We start from the raw sequence: 24,461 nt of genomic DNA, 5'->3' as shown, positions 1-24,461 counted from the left end.
ATTCTGGTGGTCAGTGCTAATTAGCTGTTAGGAACGGTTTGACTCCAGCTCAATTGTTTTATTTAGCTATGAATACAAAATATATTTTGGTTGAGGTTATGGCCAGAAGGCTGCTTACTTCTCCACTGTGTTTGTAAACGAATGTATGATAATATATTTGTATTTGCTGGTTTAGTAAGGAAAAAGACAAGCTAGTGGAAGTGTAACTGCATAATTACATGTCTTAGGTCCCTATTTGCTCATCTACTGCCATCTGTTCGCTTCAAATACCAACCCAAAATTATATATATATATATATATATATATATATATATATATATATATATATATATATATATATATATGTGTGTGTGTGTGTGTGTGTGTGTGTATGTGTGTGTGTGTGTGTGTAATTTCAGATTATCAAATTAACCAGTCATTTGTTGTGTGTACTTCGGCCAGTGCTAAGCTTCTAACTTAAAGCTAACTGTAAGTTGGAAAAAGGAACCCCTTACTGGTGATTTGTGTTAATTAACTGTTAGGAATGGTTTTGACTCTAGCGCCATTTATTTTGTTAAATTTGGATGTGAATAGAGAATATATTTTAGTTAAGGTTATGCCCGGGAGCTTGATTAGTTTCCCACTGTGTTTACAAATGAAGCTATGATAAAATATATTTGTATTTGCAGTTTTGGCAAGGGGGAAAATAAAATCAAGGTAGTGGATGTCTAAGAGTTACTATTTACTGATCTACTGCCATCTGTTCGCTTTGAATCCCAACCAAATAAAAGTGTAAAAAAACAAAAACGAATAATAGCTTAATAATATCATATTTGATCATCAAATTAACTACAGTCATCTGTTATATTTACTCAGGCTACATTTAAGCAAACTTAAAATAAAGCTGTAAGTTGGAAGAAGGAGCTAGTCTGTGCTAATTAGTATTAGAAAATTAGCTACGTTTTTAAAATTTAAATTGGAATAAGGATGATATTTTATTAAGGCTATGTCCAGTATCTTGCTTAGTTATCCACCACATTTATAAACAAATCTATGATTAAAATGTATTTGCTTGTTTAATAAGGAAACATTAAAGCTGGCAGTGGTGTACCACACCTATTAGTGTAGTCTCTTCTTCTTCTGAGCTATTTTTTGTAAATGTTTAATTTGATAAGAATAAAGAAGATAATTTAGGTGAGCTTATGTCCAGTAGCTTTCTTAGTTATTCACTTTACCTATAGACAAAGCTATTAAAAAAAAAAAAAAAGGTTTCCATTTGCAAGTTTAAAGAGTTGATAAGCAATGTACCATGTGTAACAGCCTGATTACAACACATGTATGGTCCCAAACTGCTCATTTATTGTCATCTCCTCTACAGATCACACCGCAAATGAACAAAAACCTCCAAAGATTTAATTGTGGTTATCAATTAGGTTTATTACATCTGAATGGAAGTGGAAAGTAGAAACTTCATTCTTTTATTCTTGTTAGTTATACCCAAAATAATTTTGTGATTTACATATAAAAAAAATCTTACAATGTAGTGAAGGTTTAGTCGAGTAACTGTTGTAGTCTTCACTGTATAAGCAGGGTTTATGACTACAAATACGTTTGGTATGCATGCCAAAAAGTGGCTGTCTGCCAGAAAGTTATTGCCAATGTTTCTGTTTGTTATTTATGCCTAATACCTTTACTTATATTGGTAAATAGACTGTAGTCGACAGGATTTATGAAAGCTTTACTTATAAAATGAAGAAATTACCTGTTTAGCAAGTATATTTAATACAGAGTTATTGTACCTTCTATTGTTCTACATTATAATCAATCCAGTCCTTTTTGGCTACTTTACATACCTTTTTAGAACTGTTATTTTATAACTTTGTGGCGCCCTCTTGGACAGATCTCTTTTGAAAAATTGATTTTTAATGTAATTGACATTTTATATTTGGATAAATAAGGCATATGAAATAGTTACTTTGCCAAAAACCTACATTTTGATAGGAATGTTCTTTCTGGCTCAGAATGACTCATTATAATTCATGAGACATATGTTGGACAAATTATAGGCCAACAAATCATTTACAGCCCTTTAAATACTCACAATCTTTAAAAAAAAAATACTAGAAATCACCTTTTGGCATGTCACCGTTTTAATGAGACAATTTCAAGGTGGTGGATGTGTAACTGCCTAATTAGGGCAAGTGTGATGGATTGTCTGTTCAAGTGTGTTATTGTGTAGCTACGTTAATTGCTTTCAATTTGACAGGCAGTAAAGTGGGAGACCACAACCACAGAGCTGTCATGCGTGACTGTTAATCCACGCTGTCAGTAAAAAACAGCCAGACAGGCTACATCATTATATCCAGGTGCTGATTTCCCACCTCCTGCTATCAGTGTAGTTATTTAAGTCTCTCATCTCATTCTTGTTAGAGGAGGTTAAACAAATCTCCTAAGCACCGCAGGCTCTTCTCTGCTTTGTCCCAAAGAGAGCACCAGCAGCTCTGCTTGCCTTTTGGTTGGTGGCAGAGCAGGAACATGTGGTCATGCAACGGCCAATGCCGAGCCCTGAGAAGGCAATCGGTGCTGTCAGAGCAGCAGCAGCAGCAGCAGTGCTGGCACTGGAAAGGAACTCTGCAGAAAGAAACCCATCTAAAAGAGACAGGGGAGGGGGGGTGGATTTGATTACAGACCGGAGGATGAGGATGCAGTGGGAATGGCATGTTGTTGAGGAAGAAAGAAGAAAACAAACAAGAGGACAGGCTGTTTGATCAAGGTCTAAAGATGTAGGAGCTGCATCCGAGGAAACAGGCAGTCAGTGTGTCTGTGAACGCACCATCACATCAGGGGACTTGTTGTGGTTCAAGGATAGTGAAGGTGGAGAGGCGCAACCTGAGAAGTCCCCTCCCGCCACTTCCACAGAGGATGACAGATTAATCCTTATTCAGCAAGGAGCGAAGAATCACCCCGAGGTGAGTGAAGTGCAAAGTCATAGTGTTTCCATCTGATCTGAGCAGGTTGTTCACACTTAATCCATGTCTACTTTCGCTCTTGTTTTGGTCCAATATGTAAATGAGTTGTGTGTGCAACCCTCTCTCTGGTGAATTCCTCACGTTTCACCACACGTTACACTAAACTCTGTCTGTGTTCAATCAGCATGCTGCTCCAGTCCCAGCTGACCTGTCTGTGATGAAGTGAGGCTTGTTGTCTCTTGATGTGATGTTGTTATCCAGGATCAGATGTTGTCCACGGCTCAGCAGATGCTTCAGGATAGCCGCTCTAAGATTGAGCTGATCCGACTGCAGATTATCAAAGTCGCCCAGGCTGGCAGCAGCAGCAGCAGCAGCAGCAGCAGTAGTGGTGTTGATGGTGGTGGAAACCCTAACAGCTCCACTCATGGAGGTCCGAGTACTGGGACAAGTGAGTCCCCCTATAATACTCTGTTCTTCTACTTTATTTAAGTGTGCAAATTACCTTGAAAGAGGCGTGAAATCATCTATTATATTGCCCGTGGCCAGTCACAACAATTCTGTCAGATTTTCAAATAACTTGTCTTGTTAACCCAGAAGGAGCAACCGAGTTTCCAGTGCATGCAGATATGTGGTTTGAAAACTTAGCGCTTTAATGAAGGTTTTGCCAGGGCTTCCATTTTTTGAAAGGGGATTATCTATTTGACTAATGTTCTCCAACAACAGATCACAATTCAAAAGCTTTTCTTGTAAGTGAAAAAGTATGAGTTTTTGATCCAGAGATACTGTGATGTGAGTACTTTAACATCTCCTGCCAACAGTCTCCTGTCCCAGTTATGATGAGAGTATATTGCACTAGTGAAACTGCTCTGACAGGATTATTAGAGACAGAGTGTAAGTGTGACATTTAATTCTAAACTGGCGATATGTGCCATTTGTGAAACTCTGAAAGTAATGTTTAAAAAAATGATTCCCTGCCTGACGGAATATGAGACAAGTAACTCTATACCACAGCTCCTCAGGTCCTATTTCCTTTCTTGGACCTCTGACCTCTTTATCTCTCATTGATTTCTTAAAATGTTATCATCTACAGCCAATAAAGGCCCTCTTTACTACAGCAGGCAGTTTCGTTCACTGTATCCAAGTGTCAGCAGAATGTGTAAAAGCAAAGGCTGACTCTAGCAAATGATTTTCTCGGTCCATCCATCCATCCATCCATCCCCTCCTTCTCCTGTTTTGATGGAAGACTGATGGATTTCCAAGCCAGTCAAGAGACATAATCAAGTCCGGTTGGATATTCCTAAAACACCTCATAGGAGACGTCCAGGAGGTATCCCTAAACATTAGCTCCTTTTGATGTGGAGGAGTAGCAGCTCTACTCTGAGACCCTACCAAACACCAGACACCCTTTGTAGAAAGCTCATGTTCGTCATTTGAATCCGTGACCTCATTATTTTGGTCACTGCCAGCAGCTTGTGGCCATAGGTGAGGGCAGTAATATAGATCGATACCTTTGCTTTCAAATTCAGTTCCCTACAGCAGACCAGTACAGCATCTGGAATAATACAGCAGCTGCACAAATCCCCCTTTCAACCTCTAATTCCCTCCTTCCCTCAACAAGAGCCCCAAGATACTTCAACTACGCTTTCAATTAAGACAGCAACTCATTGCCAACCCCAAGTGAGCACTCCTCACTTTTGACTGAAAACCATCGCCTCAGACTCAGAGGGGCCAGAAAAAGTGTGATTCACTAAGTCACAGGCCAAACCCAGAGACCATGACAATAATAATTCATCGACTTACGGTCGAGTTGAGACCATAAATTACATTGCCATTATTGTTGCGGTAGCAACCTTTCCATTGATGTTGCTTTGGTTACATTTATTGATACCTTTAATTCTCAAAAATATTCCTAAATATATTTCATGTTTCAGGTGACAACAACAGTCATCCGAACCAAGTTATATTGTTTAGACCGCCATATGTATCCATATTAATTAAAAATACCCGTTTAATCTTTTTTTAAAGCACTTCCTCGTCTCACTCCAGTGTATATGTCAGACATGGTGACAGCGAATGAACCGGTACAACCCCTCTGGTCATCCAGCATAAATCTACTAATAGTTAGCTACTCCTTATTCACAGTGGGTCGCCACAGCATGCAGCTCCACTTTTTGAGTGTTGTACAGTTTATTCTATTGCACAATGATTCTCTTTGTTCAGTATTGTATTTGTTTTTGATTGTTTACAGTTTTATTTGATTTACTTTAATTATTTAAAAATGTCTTTGATGTTTCAACCACTGTTTTAATTTGCCCATTTTTGTTACATTTTGTTACGTCTCATTATCAGTAATTAGGTCAGTCATCCGTGAAGTGTTCTGAACTGCATTCACCTCTATGCAAGGTATATAAATAAAAGAGAGAGATCTCTAGTGATCTGATGATCCCTGTCAGCAAGCATTTGGCGACAGTGGGAAGAAAGAACTCATTTTAATAGGAAGAGAACCAGACTTGTAGGGGTGGGTGCAGGGAAACAAACGAAAGAAGAGAGAGACAAAGACACAACACCAATTACAGGAGAGAGAAGACTCGAGTTAATGCAGTAGTGGTGTGTAAATGCATGGGCATGGTAGAATAAATGCTACCTAAGTGCATCATGGGAAGTTCTCCAACTGCCTGAGCCTATAGCAGCATAACTAATGGATGATTCAGGGTCACCGGATCCAGTTTGCAAACATCTACTTTTAGTAGCAGACTAATTAAAATTCAAAACAAAATAAAATTAATTAATTTTAAGAATTATGTTTAAACCCCCACCCCAAAAAAACAAGCCGCAAGAGAAAACAGGATTCTTTCACTTCTGGGTTTATTTAGTATGCAGTGTTCTTCTTCTTGTATCAACATAGCAACATTTGAAGGGTCTTCCTTAGCTGCGATGTTTTAATCCTTCCTTTTAGAGCTTTTCTACATTTCAAAAAAGTGTCAGCTGAATGACAGACACATAGAAAATGTAGTGTTTTTAACTCAGTGACATTTGAGACAAAAGGGTTTACTTCTTATTTAGGAATACTGATAACAGGTATCAAGACTCTCTCTTTCTCTTCCCTCTCAGGGATATCTCCCCTCGCTGCGAGTCTCGTGGATGCTCGCTTGGTAGAGTTGCAGCACTATGTGCAGAGGGAGTCAGATGCATTGGTGCTGGCCAAAGATGTGGTGAAGGAGCTTGAAGGGATCTCATCGTTGGACCAGAAGGCCCTGGCTGAGGTAGGACTCTCAGTCACATTTATTTTAAAGTACGTCAGAGGAGAAAGGAGTTTGTTTTAAGGCATGTCTAAAAAATCTGAAGAATTTTCTAAAAAAAGAATGAAAGAAAAAAAATGGAGACTAGCTCTAGCTGGAGTCATGGAGGATGAACTGAGGGGTGGCACCAAGGTCCAGTATCAGATAATAAAAGATGATTTTGAAGTGTGATTCATGCAAGACTATTATAGTATAGGGTAAGAAAAAACATGGGGCCGGAAATGTTAAATATTGACTTTCATGTTTGCTCTCGTTTGTGTTTAGTTGTGTTCTGAGCATCACTTTCACTGATTAGCTAATATAATAAAAACAAAATAAAGCAAAATAAATAAATAAAAATATAACATCTAAAGTCTGAAAAATATATTTATGTTGGAAGTAAAGCAGCACAAACAATATCCAAAAATACTAAACAGCCTATATTTAAAAGGCCCAAACAACAATATAGTCTTTATCTTCTTTGCAGGCTCAGGCTCGGGTGCAGGAATCCTCCCAGAAACTGGGTCTTCTGCAGCTTTCCCTGGAGAAATGCCTGAAGGAAAAGAACCAGGAGCCTCTACAGCAGCCTGCAGGAGGGGGACCTCCTTCTACCCAAAACCCCACAACTGGGTGTCCCCTTTCCACCTCGCCATCCGTCTTCTCCATCAGACCTGCCTCCTTAACCGGTACCAGCACAAACTATGCTTTTTCTGAGCAGTACTTACATTTAAAAGTGTGCTTTTAGAGACAGCTTTGTTTGCAAATTAATTTACTAGATCATACCTCAGATATAGGTATAGTCATGGGTCAAATGTTTCAAAGTGACCCCAAAAATCTGTAAGAATATACATAACACAGTTTTTAGTGAAGGTTGCACAGTGCATTAAGTATGAAGTAGCCTGTCAGCATTATCTAAAGCTAAAATGGACAGTGCATGAGAGGGGGGAAGGAGAGTGTGTCGGCAGGGTGGAGTGAGTGAAGACGTGTGTCAGGTGGGTTTGTGGCAGGATAGAAGCGAGCGTGAGAGGAAAGGTTTATAAGAGGGTAGTGAGACCTGCTCTGATGTATGGTTTAGAGATGGTGGCACTGACAAAAAGACACGAAGCAGAGCTGGAGGTGGCAGAGGTGAAGATATCGAGGTTTTTTATTGGGAATGACCAGGATAGACAGGATTAGAAATAATGACATCAGAGAGACTGCTGAGGATGAGCGGTTTGGAGACAAAGTTAGAGGCGGGACTGAGAGGATAAACTGAGCAATGGATGTTGAATGTGGAGCTTCCAGGCACCTGATGTAATAAAGGATGACATGTAGAGGTTTGACAGAGGGGATGCCAGCGAGAGGCTGAGATGGAGACAGATGATCTTCCATGGCGACCCCTAAAAGGAGCAGCTGAAAGGAGGAGGAGCCTGTCAGTATTAATGATGGTTTAAATACCTGAAATCTCTCTCCATGACTACTTTAAGCTAGACTATCATACATATTACATCACCAGCAGCCTAAACCATCAATACAATTCTTGTTTATGTCAGATTCTGATCCCACCATCTACTCATACAGCAGACCAGGAAACGTTGTCCAAGTTTGGTCATTCTGCTCTTATCAAATTTATCATAATCAGGTTGTTTTTAATCTTTATTATAGTCTGTTGGCCATGGTTCACTACTAAACATAATGTGGTGATCAGAAGTTTAAAATAATGTTAAAAACAAAATGCATGCATAAATGAACCCACTCAGTCATTTGGAGATTATGAGACAGACCTGATTGTCACGTTTTAAGGGATTATTCAGCTTCTCGTTTTATTTTCTTTAGCTCCATAATAACCTCCTGCTGCTGGAAGAAACTAACAAACAAGCTTACAGAGGAAACTGAATTTCATGAAGGAACGGCTCTTTAAACACAAATCATTCACTTATTACAGAATCATATGTTTAATTATAGACACATTTTATGTGTTAGTACATTCAGAAGACCGGAAGATAACTGGATTTAACTAATTGCAAGTCTACTAATTAAACACTATTTTTAAGTAGTTATTCCCAGGAAATCTGTGTGAAATCAAACACCTACATCTCAAAGAAAGCTTTGTTTTTTTCCTCTCTAACACACGGCTCTTTCTAGCGGCACCATTCCTGCCCAGTGTTGGAACATGGCTAACCATACGCTGACCTCTGGCAGTGGATAATCAGACATGTAATCTGCTGGTTTTGGACAGTTCACTTGTAAGCCCATCTCTCCCTGCTGGAGACTAAAAAGGCAAAAAAAAAGCCTCATGATGATGATGTAACAAGGAGACAAATCCTGGAGTTGCTCTGTATGCGGCGAGCATTCAGATCGGGTCTCACTCGGGGTGATTTTGTGCTTCACAGCTGTTTGCAGTACGGAGAAAGGGAGAAAATGAGGATGTGAATGCTCAGCGAGCAGCTCCAGACAGCGCTGATTAGGAGCATGAGAGATTTATTCATGCAGAAAAAGAAAAGGTTTTATTTTAAAAGGCTCCATTCATTTTGGTCTTAAATGCAATTCATTACTAAGGACTTGGGAAGGGGAGGCATTGTTACATAATGTAGTGATTAAGTATTTTGTGAGAATAGAATCGTTTAGTGATCATTTCAGGATGTTTTTAGAATCTTAAAGTTTGTTTTGTTTTTTAAAAATGTCTTCAGGCAAACTTGAAGTCCGGCTTCTTGGATGTGAGGATTTACTGAAACCTCTGGGAGATTCAGAGCAAGAAGACCATCCGAACCCTGCAGAGACACCAGCTGCTCACAAAGCAGACGGACCTCCAGGTAAGCAGACATTTTGCATTTTTAAAAAGTTTCCTTGGACACGAGTGATTTGATCTTAGTTGGAACAAGGAAATAATTAAATTGACGTTTTTATGTTCATTCATAGTGCCACATTTTTGCTTTTGCACTCTACTAGGATAGCTTTGCATCATTAACAATTCAAAATAATTTTTATTTAACTTACACCGAGCCTTTGTGCAGCACTTCAGGTCATCTTCTGACTCAAACAAGCTCAAACAACATCCTAACTTCTCCAACAAGCCAACTTTCTTCTGATTGGCTGTCTCTTGCAAGCAGAAGGTTTGACAATCTGGCAACGTTTACAGTGTTTTCTAAATGGATTCAGTAAATGCAAACACTTTAGAGCATACTCTGCACAATAAAAGGAAGATTATTAAACAGCTTTATTAATTCCAGCTCACGTGACATTACATTTAGCTGCATGAATAGTGTGACTCCCGGTCTCTGTTTTAAAAAGACATTTACATCAGTATGAGAGTGCCACAGTGTCACACCTGAACACTGAAATCTGGTGCCGTGCTCAATGGGTTAACCTACTTTTTTGTGAAGTATGGAGTGCTTTTAAAGGTAATCTATTACAATAAGTGAGCTTATTACTTTAAATGACATCATATCCTCTGTCAAGGATGTTGAAAGGTCTTTTGTTAAATGCCCTGACATTTAGTTGTTATTTTCCTAAAATAGAAGATGAATAAACCAGCATGATTTCATAAGTTGGATCTTTTGGAAGGCGAACCGTCTGGCTCCAGTCAGATTCACATGATACTCTCAGAAAAGTACTTTTGTACCATTAAGAGTACGGTGGATAATTACTGGGGAGGTACCCTCTAAGGTAGTGCTGCTGGACCATTTGCAGGTGTTTCTTATTCATTAAGGTACAAAGCACCTTTATGCGTTGCACCTGCTCAAAACCAGCCTTGAACCTTCAATGTAAAGGTACAAAAAATAATATCTAGAAAAAGTTGCGTGCAGGGGTGCCCATTAATTTATTGTTTATTACTCATTCATCCAGATTCTACTGCTTTGGTGGGTCCAGCAGACTAACCCCAGTTTCTGAAAATGAAAACCTTTTATAGAAAGCTCCCAGCGTTGAATGTTTGGATTTTCAAAATTTAAGAGTTAGTAATACAAAATTTATCAGGATGATTTAGCGTCATATTTTCACTATAAAAGCCCCTGATTAGTTAGACAAAGTTGTCAGAATTATTAGAATTATGTTGGATTTACAAATTAAAAGCACCTAGTAAATAAAATGAACATTCGTGTAAATCTTCACTGCTGTAAAAATCAAGCCTGTTCAGGACACAGCCAGTAAAACGTAAACGTTTGTCTCACCGCAGAGATCAGTGGTGTGCTCAGGCTGGACGGTAGAGTGGTCGGCCGGACGCGCTGGGCATCCATCAGCAGGCTGAGCTGGGACCAGACGTTCTACATCCAGCTAGAGCGGGTGAGTCCCAACACACCATCAGATACTTAGTTAACCATGTTAACTGAGGAGTGGGAAAACCACAAAGTAATAGTCCATTTTTATTTCCTAGCGTAAATTATGTCAATTTATCAGACTGTTGCTCATCTCTTTTGTCATAATGGGTCTCATTCAGTGAAATGTTAATACACTAAACACAAAGTGCACATTCAAAATTACCATCAGATTCAGTCATTTTTGTTCTGACCACAGAGCTCATGTTAGTGAATCAGAATCATGTTTCTCACCATCTGCAGTCTGCCGCGTCACACAAGGAAACATATTTACCTCAAGCTGTGGAGACGAAAGCAGTGAGGATGGTTTAAAAGAAGCCTGCACGAGTAAAACAAAAAAATTAAATCAGAATCAGATTTAACCGAGGAAAGTGAAACGACAGGTTGGCATGAATTAAAGCAACTGGAGTTTAAGAAGCACCAGGGGACTGTCAGAAACCTGGGCTTTGTTCCAGAAGCAGGTATAGTGAAAAGAGTTTATTAATCCTGAGATCAGGGAAACTCTAGGTTTTCTGTTCCAGAGAATTAACGTAAACTCTGACTCAGTTACCATGTAATCTGTGTCATCTACATGTCTTTACTGTCAGGCTACAGCTGAATAATTTGATTTACAAATGAAATGTAAAATATGCTCAAATTCCAGTGGTATATATTAAGAAGTGAAGTCTGTAAAACCAGGCTTTCTTTGTGTTAGCCCCAGTTGAACAGGGGTTATGAACGGTCTGTGTCAAACCAGGATTCTGCTTCAGGCTAAAAGGGGGCATTTCATGTTTCACATGACTCGTCTTCTGCAAAAAGGGATCGCTCTGAGATCAATCATCGCTCAAACATGCTGTAAAGAAGAATGAGTTAAGAGGAGACGCTTCCAATTTTAAACTGAAAGAAGCATAACAATATATGACTTTAAACTCAACGTTGCTCACTAACCCACCAGTCTCTCTTCGTAGTACACCCCTCGGCTTCATCTGTTAATGAAAATTTGGGTAAATAATGACTGGACGACGCAGAAAAAATAAAAGGCCCTAGCCTTTAAATACTCGTTGCCGTGGTGAATTAAGTTACCGAGCTCCACTAATGAGGGCTTTCTTTCATTACTCATGGCCTTAACTCAGGGTGACGATACTCAGAGTTGATTGAACTAACTCTGATCAGCATTTCTGCAACCAAAAACCTCAAGGCTACCAGTCGCAGCATTAATTAGCTCCGAGTTTCTGGAACATCATGTCAGGGTACACTCATGTTTGGCAGCTTTTACAAAACTTTTTGATCCTATCAGTTATAGTGGGAAGTTAAACTGCAGAAAAACAGAGTAGCACATATTTTCCTCTTGTTTTCCCCATGATTTAAACCGCTGCGACGGCGAGCCAGCTTTCAGCATTTGTGAGTCATTTTTCATGTTCGCTCTAATCCACACCGCCCACGTTCAAACTGGCCTTCCTGCCCATTTACTTCCCTTCCAATCATCCTGTTTCTAATTACAGAAATGAAGCGCTGTTTGAATCCTGTTCGGTTGCTGTGCAGCACACTCACCGGTTCAAGGAAACAAGATCCATTACAATCTGTTCTTCTTGTTATGACCTTTGTCTGTGTGACATTGATGCAGATAAAAACAGCATCAGCAGCTTAGTACATGCTGTAGTAACACTTCATGTGCTGACAAGAACAATATAGCAAGCACTGAACCATATAGACTGTACAAGGGCGCTGTGCAGGTAATCAGACTGCACACATGTATCACAATGAGCAGGAATAAGGACCCACATGTAGGAGGCTGAAGTCAGAAAGCCCCAACAAATAGCAGGCTTTGATGGCCACTGAAATGAAGTCCAAATGAGAACAAAATCCACAAAAGCAAAGAGGTCAGCATAGGGCAGGCACATCAAAAGATGTCTTGATAGAGGGAAGCTACACAGATACACAGAGTGCTGATTAGGATCAGACACAGGTGAGGACAATGAGACAGACAGACATCTATCAAAATGAAACAGGAAAGGAACAACCAACCATTTCTGAAACAAAGAAAGACTAAACATGAATGGACTAATTCGGGGGGAACAGAAGGACAATGATAAAGAAAGCTGGACTAAAGAGAAGAGGGTGGAAACAAGAAGACTAAGAAGAAACTAATAACAATAAAAGAACATGAAAGTTAAAGAGGAGTCAAAACACACAAAACAGAAAGTCATTACCATGAAAACCTTAAAGTATAAAACTGGAACCAAAGACAGAATAAAGATAATAAACAACAAACACAGAAATCTAAAGTCCAGTCTATAAACCCCAAAACAGAAACCGAAATATGTTAATTAAGAATTCAAAACCCCAAAACAACACAAAGCCAAGGACAAAGACAGTATGAAGAGGCTCATCTCAGGGACATATGAACTGGGAGAAACAACATAAAACCAAAACACAGCCCCAAGGTCTTAACGAGTTCCTTTGGAAAGAACACAATTAATTGAAGCACACTTCTTGACTATTTTGAGTTTAGTTCAGAAGAACTGGGACAAAATAGACAAAGTCAGGAGTAAAAGGATCTCATCAGATTCACCTTACACTGTGTGCCCTCGCCCAGCCCACCCCTCTCTGTTTTTCACCCGGCACGGCTGCAGTAGGTAAGTGCTTCTCTGCACAGCACATTAGGCGACTTCCAGCGTAATGGATGGTCAAATAAAAGTGGAGATGAGAGAGGGGGAATAAAAAAACAGATGCAGCTAAATGGTGAAAATAAATCTCAGAGAGCAGATCAGTCAAAAAGTCCAGTTAAAACAAATAGATTAAGCTTTTATGCATTGTTGTAGCTTAAATTCGGTGAGTATGAATGAAGTCTTACAATACGTTTGCTGGATGCTTTACTATAAACATAACCATCTGAATGCTTATAAGACGTCAGCTGATGGTTTTGCATGTCAGTGTGGGACTGATGTGAGTTTTTGATGGTGCACTTTCAGTCAGTGCGATCTTTTCTGCAGTTATGGATACAGATGCTCTGCACATCCTCTTATTTTGAGTGTAATTCTTTTGCCATGAGGAAGAAAGAGAAAATCTGATGTGGTTGCAACCTTAAATAACGCAGAGCCAGTGATGGAGTCGAGTTACCGTATTGAATTATTGTTTCACTCCACCCTTGGATGCTTCTTTACACTTCTGTGCTGCTCTGAGATTACTGTCAGGGAGCGCCTCATTTTGCCTCAACCATATAAACCACGAATCCCAGCTTAAGAGATTAAAATATCACCAAATAACCATGAAGAACGAGAACAAAGGGGTCTGAAAATAATTAATAAAATTCCAAAACCCATCACAACAAGTCCAGCACCATGAAAATTATATCTAATATAATAGTTATTCAATAAATGCTTAACAATTACAGTTAAAATCAACAATCTACACATGTATAGATATGACCTTTAAAATAAAGTAGCTGATTGCCTGATGAAGGTCTTGTATTAAAATCTTGTAGATGAATACAGTTTTTGGGTTAGATAGTGTGTGGCAGTGAGTAAAGCGACCCTGACGTATCTGCAGCCGTAATAAGAGCTGCTTGTAGCTTCTTAAATATGCAGGAAAGGTGCTTCATTTATTATAGCAGCGGATACACTGAGCCATCATTAATGTGTTTTCCATTTCACATGATAATCTGAACCTACAACTGCAGGTAATAACCACAGATAAATTCTGAACATTACATTGCTGTGACAACATTTTTTTTTCCAACAATATCTTTATTATTTTTTACATTTTAATGACTTACAAACAGTCCAACATTCTAAATACTACATGAACATACACTCCTCTCAGACAGCAAAAAGACAACAAAAAAGTCGTCAGATTTATCACTCCATTAAAGGCCTAAATTTGTCATTATCCCAAATCAAATGTCATTGCCCTCAGTCCTCGTCCTCCTCAGATGATACAAATCCTTCTACAAAATTCACAAATGGTCTCCACACCTTCTCAAAAACATCCAATTTCCTTTTCAGTATACATGTTATCCGCTCCAATGGCAAAGCCACCATCATTTGTTTTATCCACTGTGTGATACTCGGTTCCCTTGTTTTTTTCCATTTTAGTGCAATTAATCTTTTTGCTTGTAACAAACCCATATCAATAAACATTCTGTCACTTTTTGTGTACCTCATGTTTTCTGGGTACAATCCCAGAATAAGGAAGCCAGGATCCAAAACAACCTCCTTGGATAATATTTGTTTCATAGTTTGGCTCCTTTTGGGTTGCAGTAACACAATCTTCCTGCAATCCCAAATACAATGCCAAAAGTTACCCTTATCTTCATTACATTTATTACAAGTGTCTGGAATATTAGAGTTGTACTTATTTAATTTTTCCGGAGTAACATATATTCGCATTAACCATTTGTATTGCAACAACCTTAGTCTAGAATTAATAGTTTGTTTATGAGCTTTTGCGCAAACCAATGCCCATTGTTCCATGGATATGTCCTTCTTTAAATCATTTTTCCAGGCGTTCAACCTTCCCAACGAATTGTCAGATGTTTTGGACCTAATCAATTTATATATTTCTGATATTGCCCCTTTTTTTGAACTGCTTTTGCTAATTATGTCTTCCAATTCTGATTTTGGTGGTTTGGTGCAGGTATTATTTTGATTTGCTCGAATGTAACGTGACAACATTTTTAACGTATAAAAATCGTGATATAAATAAAGATTAAGAGCTATAATTGCGGTCTTTAGAGTTATAACGGATTTTTTCACTTTTTTCACTCATCTTTTCACTCTATAAGCTATTTCATTCTTTCATTCTTTCTTTTTTTATTACAGCCTTTGTTATGTTCCTTCACGTCTTTCCTTGTTTTTGCCACTTTTTCCATGAAGTTAAAGTGACTAGTAAAAGGAGTTTTTTCCTCATCTGCTGAGCCCTATTCCATGTTTCACTGGCAGGAAGCCATTGAATTCTAGTGTATGGTGGGTGCTGTTGTGCATCATGATGAACCGAACCCTCCTACCCATTAATCCAGCAGTGAACATTCTTGCGCCATAGACTAAATTGTTGTTGCAGTTCAGTCTGAGACCAGCAGGGGTCGCCCTCTACCTGCTGGTATTAGTTCATCACAGCCTGAGCTAAACACATGCTTGGTACTGTAGATGCTTGTTTGTTTCAAGAACTTGGTTTCCAATTTGCAGTGCTGTAAGAAAAAGAAAAACATCCTGAAATTAGCAAAGAACAATTAACTTTGCTGAAGATATTGTTTGACATTTTGATTTTTAAAAAAGTCCAAAAACATCACCAGTTTATTCACTAACAGCTGCAAACAACCTTTGGCTCTATTAATTAGAAACACTCAGTTAAACTGAAATATAATAAGTAACTTTACTCCTCTCACCAATCCACAGTGACACTTTAAAGACTCCAGCAAATACTCACAGGCTTCCTTTACTCTGATAAAAACAGCCTCATAACAATGAGTCAGCGATCACAAACATGATTGAATCTCTTCTAAAGATTCTCAATTGCAACAGAAATGAATCACAACATGTTGGTACTACCATTTCAGTCATGGTGGTGCTCACTTCCTGCTCAAACCTTCAGTCTGTGTTTTCTCTGCTGGTCCTCGCTCTGCTGGCAGTCCCGGGAGCTGGAGGTTGGTGTCTTCTGGCGGGACCGGAGGGCCATGTGTGCAGTCAAGTTCCTGCGACTGGAGGAGATGATGGAAAACCCAATCATCAACCAGGGGATAACTTTAGAGCCACAGGGCCTCCTCTACACCAAGGTAAATACATCCACCTGCCTTGTGTACGGTGCAGATATACACTAGAAAAAGTTGTAGTAAATGCCGACATTAAGCCTGGTAAGTCATTCACTAAAGCCTCAGCATCAAACCAAGTCCCTACAGGTCACATCCAGAGGGGCAGGAGATTTTAAGATTTTAAACTAAACGCTAAACCTGACAGGAAGTCAATGCAAAAAGACTAGAGGCGATTAACAGATGAAAAAACAGTGGATTACAATAAACCAAGTGAGAAGAGATGAAGGCATGAACAAGCATCTCCAAATCACTTTTTCAGACTAAAGTTTAGCAAGATTTCCTAACTGGAAAAAACAAGAGTGGGTCAGAGACTTTTTGTGAGCATCAAACATCAAGGACTGATCAAAAATGACCCCACGGTTCCACATGTTAGAGTTTACTGTGAATGGCAGGGACCCCACTGGCTGCTTGAGCACTGATGTTCTCAGGAGCAATTATTTGTCACCTAGCCTTGCACCCTGATTGCATTAAGTCGATTGAGCTGGATATCCAGTTCGTGAGGTTTCAAAGAGAAGTACAGTCGAATGATCTCGGCATAAAAATGATAAAAAACTATTTTAAAACTGCTGATAATATGACCTAATGAGGATATACAGTGAATATAAAAGAGAACTTAACCAAGAAAACTGAATGATAAAGAAGCAAAATCAGACCAAAACTCACCCACCGAACCAAAAAATCAGTAAACCAGTGAGGAAAACCAAAATCACTGCCATGCTGTTTGACCTGTGGATCAAAAGCTGATGATCAGTGGTATCAAAGGCTGATGAAAGCAAAGACTTGGAACAGTCAGTCTTATCTGCAGTCATCAAAAGGTCATTGGAGACTTTAAGGAGAGCTCTTTAGTGGAGTGTAACTCTCTGAAACCAGACTGAAAGAATACTGTGCATCTCCAAAACTTTGCTGAATCGTGTCCCAGCAACCTTTTCTCTTGTTCTGGAAGGCTTATAAAAGGAGGTTTCTAGATGGACCTATAACTCGTGGTAAGTGATTTTACAACATCAGTTGGACAACACTGAGATGTTCAAGTGGTAAGTGGCAAACTTAATCTGCTCAGTCTTTTGTTAGTCATCCTGTTCCTGAACCCTCGGCAGCCCTGAGAGGAGAGAAAATCAGATGCAAACGTGCTTTAAAAGTGTTCAGTGAGCTGTTTAAAGTCAATATTATTTCATTTTAACATTCTCACATTAATCCAACACACTTCAGAGTCCCATAAAGAGCTGCATGTTGACAGATTTCAGTGTGGTTGTAGGAAATCTAATATGCTCCACATTATGTTCTGATTCAACAAAGTAGAGTCTTATCGAGGAACAGAAATCTAACACTGGGTGAGCTTTGGCACCACACTCACAGCTTTGAGCCTTTCACTGTGACACTTTGCCTTTTTTCTGTCTCAAATTAATCCACACATTAATCATCTAGTGCCAACTATCACAGCCAATAAGGTGCAATATCAGCCATGCGTTTTCATCCCAGTTGGATAGAAATGCAGTTAATTTCTCAAATGTTAAAAGAAATCTGTTTGTTTTGTATTTTACAGCTTCGATTTATTGACACTGTGCTCGAACGGCAGCCAAAGCTGAGACGTCAGCGGTGCATCTTCACTAAAGAGAGAGGTACAAACACAAAAGCCCCCAAACAGATTTGTTCAGATTGAATTTGTGTTTCTGCGGTGAAATGATGATTTGATTTATTTTCTTTGTCAGGGAAGAACTTTCTCAGAGCAGCACAGATGAACATGAACTTTGCCACTTGGGGTCATCTGATGATGAGCATCCTCCCTCGCTACAGCTCCTTCACCACATTCAGCTCATCTTTCTCTGCGACCCCTGACCTGGTGGCCAACAATGCGCCCCATGCAACTGAAAAGGAGCCTCAAACTACCACTTCACTGCCAAGGTATGAACTAATCATAAGTTCATCTCACATTGTCATAGATAGTTCTTATTATGTATTTTAGCTTGATTTTTTTATTTTTATGTATATAGTACTGTGAGCAGTGTTGGTCAAGTTACTTGAAAAAAGTAATCAGTAACTAATTACTGATTACATCCCCAAAAAAGTAATCCCGTTACTTTACTGATTACTTATTTTCGAAAGTAATTAAGTACTTAGTTACTTAGTTACTTTTTAAAAACACGATTTACAACCTGAATAGGTGATAAAGTGATAGATCTTTCAGCCCAATTCTACTTTTTCTACATAATCCATCATACAAAATGTAATCAAATGGAAAAGTCCCTTTTTTAAACTTGTTTTATTAGTTTTAATCTTTTAACTTTATGCATCAAGCAAAAATTAAATTATATGCAACATTCTCTGACTGGAAGAAATTTGTTTGACATTTAAACCTATTTTCTGCACATTCCAGCACATAAAATAATATATTTTTTGTGTTTACACTCAGTCTTTCAAATAGATGCAAGTAAAACACAGCAGAAAATAAATAAAGTCAAAGACTAGCGGTCCTGTTGCTCTATTTTCACCTGTAAAGCAGGAGTGGGGTAGGCGGAGGGTTACCCTGGTGCAGGTGTGCCGCAGTCAGTGGAAGAATCCGCGAGTTTCTCTGTGAGTTTCCCATTACGTCATAGTTACTCGGCGCTTGCTTGGAAGTTTAGGGGTTTTTTCGCTGTAAAAAGAAGTTTTCTTCCCACGCACAACGGACACTAATGTTTTTGTCACTTTTTATGGAATCAAATTCAAAGTAAGGTCAGTACTTCCACGCTTTAAACGCTGCACCTCATACTCTCTCCCGCACTCGATATATTATCCATTGTTGATCTGCACACAGCTGTTGTCGCGAAAGTCGCACTCATTTACGTCATTGTCATGAGACATTCTCGCAAAAAAAAAAAATCACGGTTTTAGTAACGCAGTAACGCAGCGTTCCTACGGGAAAGTAACGGTAATCTAATTACCGTTTTTTCAATAGTAATCCCTTACTTTACTCGTTACTTGAAAAAAGTAACGTGTTACTGCCCATCTCTGACTGTGAGGAGATAAAACGTTTCCAATGATAATGTCAGTTTGCCTCCAGGTCCTGGCCTCTCTCAGTATTTTTTGACTCTCTAGTATCTCACTACATTTTTCAACACTTGTCTCTGTGGGGCTGCAGCGAAGCTCCAGTAATCAGACTGAGCATCACTGAGGATCAGCCCTCTCCCACCATCCTCGACCAGGAAGAAAACACAGCTGGCATCATCAGTGCAGTGCACCGAACACCATCTGTGCCCACGCTGCAAGAAAAACTGGTAAGTCATTAGCAAGAGTTGACACGCCAGTGCATTCAGAGTTTACACATTTATATATGTAGCAAGAGACAAATTAGCTTTAGAAGAGTGAAACCGTATCCAGTAACAGATTATAAGCACTAAGAGTGAGGATCTAAAGCCACACTGGCAGCTTTGTGATGTGATAACGGCCAAAAACATGAATTTTTCTGCTGATATCACAGTTTAAACAGCAGCTTTTAGAAGATCTAAACATGTTCTTATTGAGCTCTAATTTGCAATTGAATTTTTATTTGCAGTCCTCCGTAGAAGAAAGCGAAGATCAGCCTGTATCTGCTCTAAAGTACACACACACACACATACATGTCTTCACACACTTCACACTCCACGTCCTCTTCTAAAAATTAGGAATTAAGCACCATCCTTATTTTCTGTTTTTGTTTTTTGTTTTTCCCAAAAGGATGCAGGTGGAAGATTTTAAATATATCTCTGTTCTTGGCAGAGGACACTTTGGGAAGGTAACAGTTTGAAGCTTTTCTGTAAAACACTGTGACTGAGCCAAACGTCTTCTCTTGTTTGTCCTCAGCTGATCAGGGTTAGATTTGCTGTGAATGTTTTCCAGGTCCTGCTGGCAGAGTTTAAGAAGACCGGAAAATTGTATGCCGTCAAAGCTTTGAAGAAAAGAGACATTGTGACTCGTGATGAAGTGGACAGGTGAGTGGAAGGAAAGACAAGAATGCTTTAAATCTGCATGCAGGTGCACGTTACGTGATTATCAATAAGAAAGCTCAGATTATAGATCAATGGGTTGCATTTGAGTTTTGCCTTCACTCAGTGTCTCTTATGGCCTATAGATAAAGGCCCAAACTGTTTTTGTATCTAGTTTCTAATCGTGCTTTTTAATGCTGTAAAGTTGGACATTTAAACACTGGAGTCAAGGGGAATCGACCTTTTGGAGCCAGCCCCAAGTGGTCATTAGTGGAACTGCAGCCATGGACGTTATTACTGAGCTTGACAAGAAAAACTCTTTGCAGCTTTGAGGATAATAGCTGAGTGATGTATTTTTCTTCTGCAGTCTTATGAGCGAGAAGAGGATCTTTGAGATGATCATCGCGTCCAGGCACCCGTTCCTCGTCAACCTCCACGGCTGCTTCCAGACCGGCGACCACGTCTGCTTCGTCATGGAGTATTTACCCGGCGGTGACCTCATGATCCACATCCACAATGATGTGTTTACCGAGGCTCAGACCAGGTGTGCATAAAAAGAGTGAACATACTGCCTGAGAGATTTCCAAATATCGATTTGTTTTCTTTCCCTGACAAAGAAAACAAATCAAATCAATGTATTTTTTAAGGTGTTGTTATCCAACATCTCTGATCTGTTGTTGCTATCATGTACAGGTTTTACTCAGCATGTGTCCTGCTTGGTTTAGAGTTTCTGCATCTGAATAAAATCATCTATCGGTAGGTGATGAGTGCCAAAGTGATCTCACGTTACAAGAAAACATTTGGCACCCTTCAGTTTGTGTACTCTGTGTTTTACACAGAGATCTGAAGCTGGACAACCTGTTAATGGATGCAGATGGATTTGTGAAAATCACAGACTTCGGACTTTGTAAAGAAGGTGAATCCATTCAGCACACCTGTCTGTAATTTCTGGCAGTAGCAAGTAGCAGTAGCCACATTCTTCCCTTTTATACTACTACCCAAACAGAATCAGTTTTACGATTTAAACTCTCCATACTTCCATCTGAGAGGACTGAAGTGTGTGATGTATCGGCAGGGATGGGACACGGCGATCGGACCTCAACTTTCTGTGGGACTCCTGAGTTTCTTGCTCCTGAAGTCCTGACGGACGACAACTATACACGAGCAGTGGATTGGTGGGGGATGGGCGTCCTCATCTACGAAATGCTTGTTGGAGAGGTTATTCATATATAACCTCATATTCAGTTCAGCGTTTGCTGAAAGCTTTTAATGTCATAGTGATCAATGCAAAGTTCCACAGTTCATCTCAGTTAAGCCTAACTCAGCATCTTTCCGCCCTCCTGCTAGTCTCCGTTCCCTGGTGAAGATGAGGAGGAGGTGTTTGACAGCATCGTTAATGATGACGTGCAGTATCCCACCTGCATTCCTCCCAATGCTGTCGCCATCATCCAGAAGGTATTCGCCTTCATTTGACTTCTTGTGTCCTTTCATTTCAAATCACACATCAAGTTGTGACAGGATTTTAATTCATTTTGGCCATTTATGAAATGGCCAATGTTAAGTACAATATGCGTAGATAACTCTTCTGTAAGGTAATAGAGACTCATTGTTTTATCTAAATGTCAACCAGCCAGCTGTGCAAATAGGGCGCTATGAGCCACGAAAAACCCGGCATCTATTTTTTTTTCCCCCCTCTTTATTTATAAAGTTTTGCACATGTAATTTGACATATCAGGCCCAATACAGCGAGTACCAACCGATATAAAGACATATATCAAAACAAATTAGGCCATTAAGATTCGGATGATAACAATAAAACAGAAAAAAGAAAGAAAAGAAAGAAGAAAAAAAAAGGAAAAAAGGAAGAAAAAAAACCAACAACCCACACACAGAAAACAACAAAAAAACAAACAAACAAACAAAATAATAATAATAATTAAAAGAAAAAAATCAACTCCCTCCCAAAACCATAACAAAAGGGAACCCTGTGGTACAAAAGTTTAGTCTGTTGTAAGTGTTTTCAATGAGTTAAAGTAAATGATAAAAGGCTGCCACATCTGTGAGAACTTATTAACATTTCCTCTGAGTCTAAATTTTATTTTCTCCATTTTTAAAAAGAACATAACATCTTCCAGCCAACGTGATCGGCCCGGCATCTGTTTTTATAGCCATTTTTCCATCTAGGCTAATAAACACACATTATCACATCAGCACCTACAGCATGTTTAGAATCACCCGTAAAAAACATCTCTTATGACTGTAAAAGGCAGCTAGAGTTCACAGAGGGAACTCACTTCATCCAGGAGTAGGGATGGGTATCGTTTAGGTTTTATCCGATACCGGTGCCAAATCGGTACTTTTGAAACGGTGCCGGTGCTTAAACGGTGCTCGAACCGGTGCTCGAACCGGTGCTTAAAGAATGGAGAACACAAACTTTGTCCAAAAACCTCTTATGTTTTTATTTTTAGCAGTCTCTTTTTTTCTGCAAAATGATAAGCATGTCCAGCCCCACGCACGGGCCGATCTGCGCTAACTCGCTAATGGAGATTTACCACACCCGCAGTAGCTGTGCTCGGTGTGAGGTCTCGCAGTAAGCTATCAAATATGGCGCATTTCTCGGCTTTTAAAAAAACGCTAAGCATCGCCAGGTGTTTCATCAGATTCGAGGTGTTACCTCCTCTGCACAGTATCACATTAAAGCACTTGTTGCAGGCTGCTGAGTTTGCCTTTTTTGCTGTGAAGTACAGCCAGACTTTGACCGCTTCGCCTTGGGCATTTTTAATCTGTAGCTCTGCTCTAAAAGAACATACGCCCGCCTACTATCCTTGGAAAGGTAAAATGATTGGCTAGAATCCAAAGTGTATGACATCTCAGGGAAAAAAAAGCACCCAAATGTGCGCTGCTTTTCGGTCTGGTTACTACCGTTTATGTCAGAACCGTAATGGCACCGGATACCGGTACCCATCCCTACTCCAGGAGGTTCATATGTAGATCCTTTTTGCAATGAGGTGATAGTACTATTTTTTTGCTTAACTCATATTTACTTCTGAATAATATTTCAGAAAGATTCTGGTGAAAACGTAGAAGTCATAATGCACCACACACTTTTTAGAACCTAATCCTAGAACCTGTAATTACTGATTTAAATTTGAGTATTAAATTAAAACATCCGTGTTTGTTCACAGCTGCTGAAGAAGAATCCACTGAAAAGGCTCGGAGCTGGAGAGAGGGACGCAAACGAGGTCAAAGGAGAGAAATTCTTTGAGGTATTGGATCCATATCAACTGTTTGTCTTCACTTTCTTTCCACTGAACTACTCTCCGACATGTAAACATCTAAACAATATGCAAACAAGCTGAGTAGTCCTTATAATCAGCGTCTACCACTCCTGATTCAGCCTGATGAGTGATGAAGCACTGATTAGTACTGATTAGACAGTGACTTAACCTGTGCAGACACATCAAAGCTCTATAAGCACCTCTATCTCCTAAATTATTGATTGATGAGTCAAAGTACTAAAGCTAAACTATAATTGTTGTTTTCTGCTCCATGTTTTTATTCTCTGACTCTGCTACAGTAGCTTTGCATGATTCACAGTTCAAAATAATCCTTATTTATCTCAAACTGGGCCTTGTTGCAGCCACTCCATTCACAAAGTAGTTGTTTTAGCTGTTTTTAGCATTTTTTTCTTACTGCCTCACCCTCGACAACAAAGTTTGAACTATTTTCTCGATGACATCATACACTGCCAGGATTAGAAAAAACTGCCTGAAACTGAGGAGGTAGCATAGTCACACAGGGATAATTTGTATTTTTTTAACTTTGTGGCTCTTTTGCAGACCATCGACTGGGAAGCCCTGCTAGCGAAGAAAGTAACGCCGCCCTTCCTGCCGTCGATCAAGGAGCCCACTGATGTCAGCAACTTCGACAGCGAGTTCACTCGACTCCAGCCAACCCTGTCGCCTCCCTCCAAGCCCTTCAGCCTCTCCGCCGAGCAGCAGGAAGCGTTCGCGGACTTTGACTTTTGCGCCTTGCATGGGTGAAATTTAAACTGACGTGACCGCAGGGGTAAATTACAACCAGAATGTCCACCTTAGTGTCCGCACTGGCAGGTAACCCACGTTTATCATAACCACAACCCTCCTATGGCAAGCTACTTTATTTATATATTTTTAGATAAAAAGCATTAAAATGCATTAGTAGGGGTTTACAAGAACAAT

The 24,461-nt window shown here is 39.5% G+C and overlaps 1 protein-coding gene and 1 long non-coding RNA gene across 5 annotated transcripts; one reads left to right on the top strand and one right to left on the bottom strand.

The window, feature by feature from the left end:
- The first annotated feature begins 364 nt into the window (after positions 1-364).
- Positions 365-24,403, top strand: LOC146506212 (serine/threonine-protein kinase N2-like). 3 transcript variants are annotated; one of them, XM_085179845.1, is made up of 20 exons: positions 365-2,948; positions 3,210-3,378; positions 6,060-6,211; positions 6,714-6,912; positions 8,896-9,018; positions 10,380-10,486; positions 16,124-16,267; positions 17,844-17,919; positions 18,010-18,202; positions 19,419-19,554; positions 19,833-19,876; positions 19,994-20,051; positions 20,156-20,247; positions 20,609-20,785; positions 20,935-20,997; positions 21,081-21,157; positions 21,317-21,459; positions 21,589-21,696; positions 23,427-23,507; positions 24,081-24,403. In XM_085179845.1, the coding sequence occupies exons 2-20, from the start codon at positions 3,216-3,218 to the stop codon at positions 24,282-24,284; spliced, it is 2,340 nt and encodes a 779-aa protein (XP_085035971.1). In that variant the 5' UTR covers positions 365-2,948; positions 3,210-3,215; the 3' UTR covers positions 24,285-24,403. The 3 variants fall into 3 exon arrangements, with proteins under 3 accessions (XP_085035971.1, XP_085035969.1, XP_085035970.1); XM_085179843.1 differs by having other exon boundaries at positions 3,210-3,396; XM_085179844.1 differs by having other exon boundaries at positions 3,133-3,396.
- Positions 6,905-14,733, bottom strand: LOC146506213 (uncharacterized). 2 transcript variants are annotated; one of them, XR_014877164.1, is made up of 5 exons: positions 12,280-14,733; positions 12,049-12,102; positions 10,793-10,837; positions 10,375-10,529; positions 6,905-7,618 (listed from the first exon to the last, which is right to left on the bottom strand). It is a non-coding gene; the product is annotated as an uncharacterized LOC146506213 (long non-coding RNA). The 2 variants fall into 2 exon arrangements; XR_014877165.1 differs by lacking the exon at positions 6,905-7,618 and adding an exon at positions 7,631-8,598.
- Positions 24,404-24,461: the final 58 nt, after the last annotated feature.

This window comes from Neolamprologus multifasciatus, chromosome 12 (assembly GCF_963576455.1).
Source record: "Neolamprologus multifasciatus chromosome 12, fNeoMul1.2, whole genome shotgun sequence".
In the NCBI taxonomy this organism is placed as follows: Eukaryota; Metazoa; Chordata; class Actinopteri; order Cichliformes; family Cichlidae; genus Neolamprologus; species Neolamprologus multifasciatus.
Note: the sequence above shows the minus strand (reverse complement) of the source record. Positions and strands in the feature narration are given on the sequence as shown.

Bases quoted from the DNA above. Each gene is read 5' to 3' on its own strand.
- LOC146506212 (XM_085179843.1), top strand. From the start codon at position 3,216: ATGTTGTCCACGGCTCAGCAGATGCTTCAGGATAGCCGCTCTAAGATT. The intron at 3,397-6,059 runs GTGAGTCCCCCT...CTTCCCTCTCAG, and splicing joins AGGTCCGAGTACTGGGACAA to GGATATCTCCCCTCGCTGCG. The intron at 16,268-17,843 runs GTAAATACATCC...TGTATTTTACAG, and splicing joins AGGGCCTCCTCTACACCAAG to CTTCGATTTATTGACACTGT.